Genomic DNA, 1,146 nt, shown 5'->3' on the forward strand with positions numbered 1-1,146 from the left:
TATAGTATACTCGAACACATCGTGGGTACGGCTCTCCTGCTTTTTTAATTTGGATCTCATCTGTCGCACATACGATTCAGATTGTGAGACGGGATCATGACCCATGTCATCGGCTATGACTTCTCGCTAAGGCGGAGTGCTCCGGCGAGACTAGCCGACAAACGCCGTTAAAATGAATGCGTCCGCTGCTCTCTCTCGGAGCATATCGTGTATGAGTTCGACACCTGCACATCACTTTGGGTGTTCGACTCATTCTCAACGAACGCATTCTCCGTAGTTCTACGCGAACTTCGGTTTGGCCCTTGGCCGAACCGGAATCAAGTTTTTTTAAAGTGTCGAAATCAATCTATCCACCTTTAGGAAACTTTTCCGCGCCTGCTCCGCCTCCCGATGGATCGCGTGGGCGATGCATATTATGTGGATCATATTTGGAAATAGCACCTTCAGGCTTCGCGCGGCAGCCACCGTGTATGGGGCGGCATCGGCTACAAACAGTAGAACTCGCTCGTGTTGAACGTCGGTTCGCCATAGATCCTCCACCCTCCTGTAAAAGACTCTCAAGACCGTATGCGCATTGGTCCCATCGACAATCTCACAATTGGAGATGTACGGAAGACCGGCAGTTTCTTTGTTCAAGGAACCAATGAGTACATGAGCGAAGTTTCTTCCCATGAAGTCAATGGTTTCGTCTATCGAAATCCGACTGCTCGAACTACCGATGCTTTCTCGGATAATCTGCATTTTCCGCTGGTAGATTTCATGGACGTGGAAATTTCTCAGCCTAGACTCGTTCGGGATCAATTTCGTCGTGGTGTTCTCCAAGAAAGTCCTCAGGATCGGGTTTTCAAGCTCGAAAAGAGGGATGTCCGCAGCCAAGAAGGCGTCACATAGTTCCATGGGGAAGGATGGTAAATCGGACGAACAGATTGCAGCCTGCAAACGCGATTCTTCTGCCTGTCGTCTTCGCAGCCGCTCCAATGCTTTCTTGTGCGAGCTTGTTCTTGAGTCTTGGCTCAGGTTGAAGCGTCTGGCGTTCGGAAATGTCTTATTGCACGCTGTGCAGATCAGCGTCGTCGCATTGCACATGAAGATGTCATCTCCGAATTCGCGCACGAGCTCCGACAACTGAACTCGGGGATTTAGCAT

The 1,146-nt window shown here is 50.0% G+C and overlaps 1 protein-coding gene across 1 annotated transcript; it reads right to left on the reverse strand.

Moving 5' to 3' along the window:
- Positions 1-327: 327 nt before the first annotated feature.
- LOC100908774 (uncharacterized) lies at positions 328-1,146 on the reverse strand. The gene has a single exon (XM_003740162.1). It carries the CDS (start codon positions 1,144-1,146, stop codon positions 328-330), a length of 819 nt encoding a protein of 272 aa, XP_003740210.1.

This window comes from Galendromus occidentalis, unplaced genomic scaffold, assembly GCF_000255335.2.
Source record: "Galendromus occidentalis unplaced genomic scaffold, Mocc_1.1 scf7180000076787, whole genome shotgun sequence".
NCBI lineage: Eukaryota > Metazoa > Arthropoda > Arachnida > Mesostigmata > Phytoseiidae > Galendromus > Galendromus occidentalis.

Coding starts and splice junctions, on each gene's coding strand:
- LOC100908774 (XM_003740162.1), bottom strand. CDS start 1,146: ATGCTAAATCCCCGAGTTCAGTTGTCGGAGCTCGTGCGCGAATTCGGA.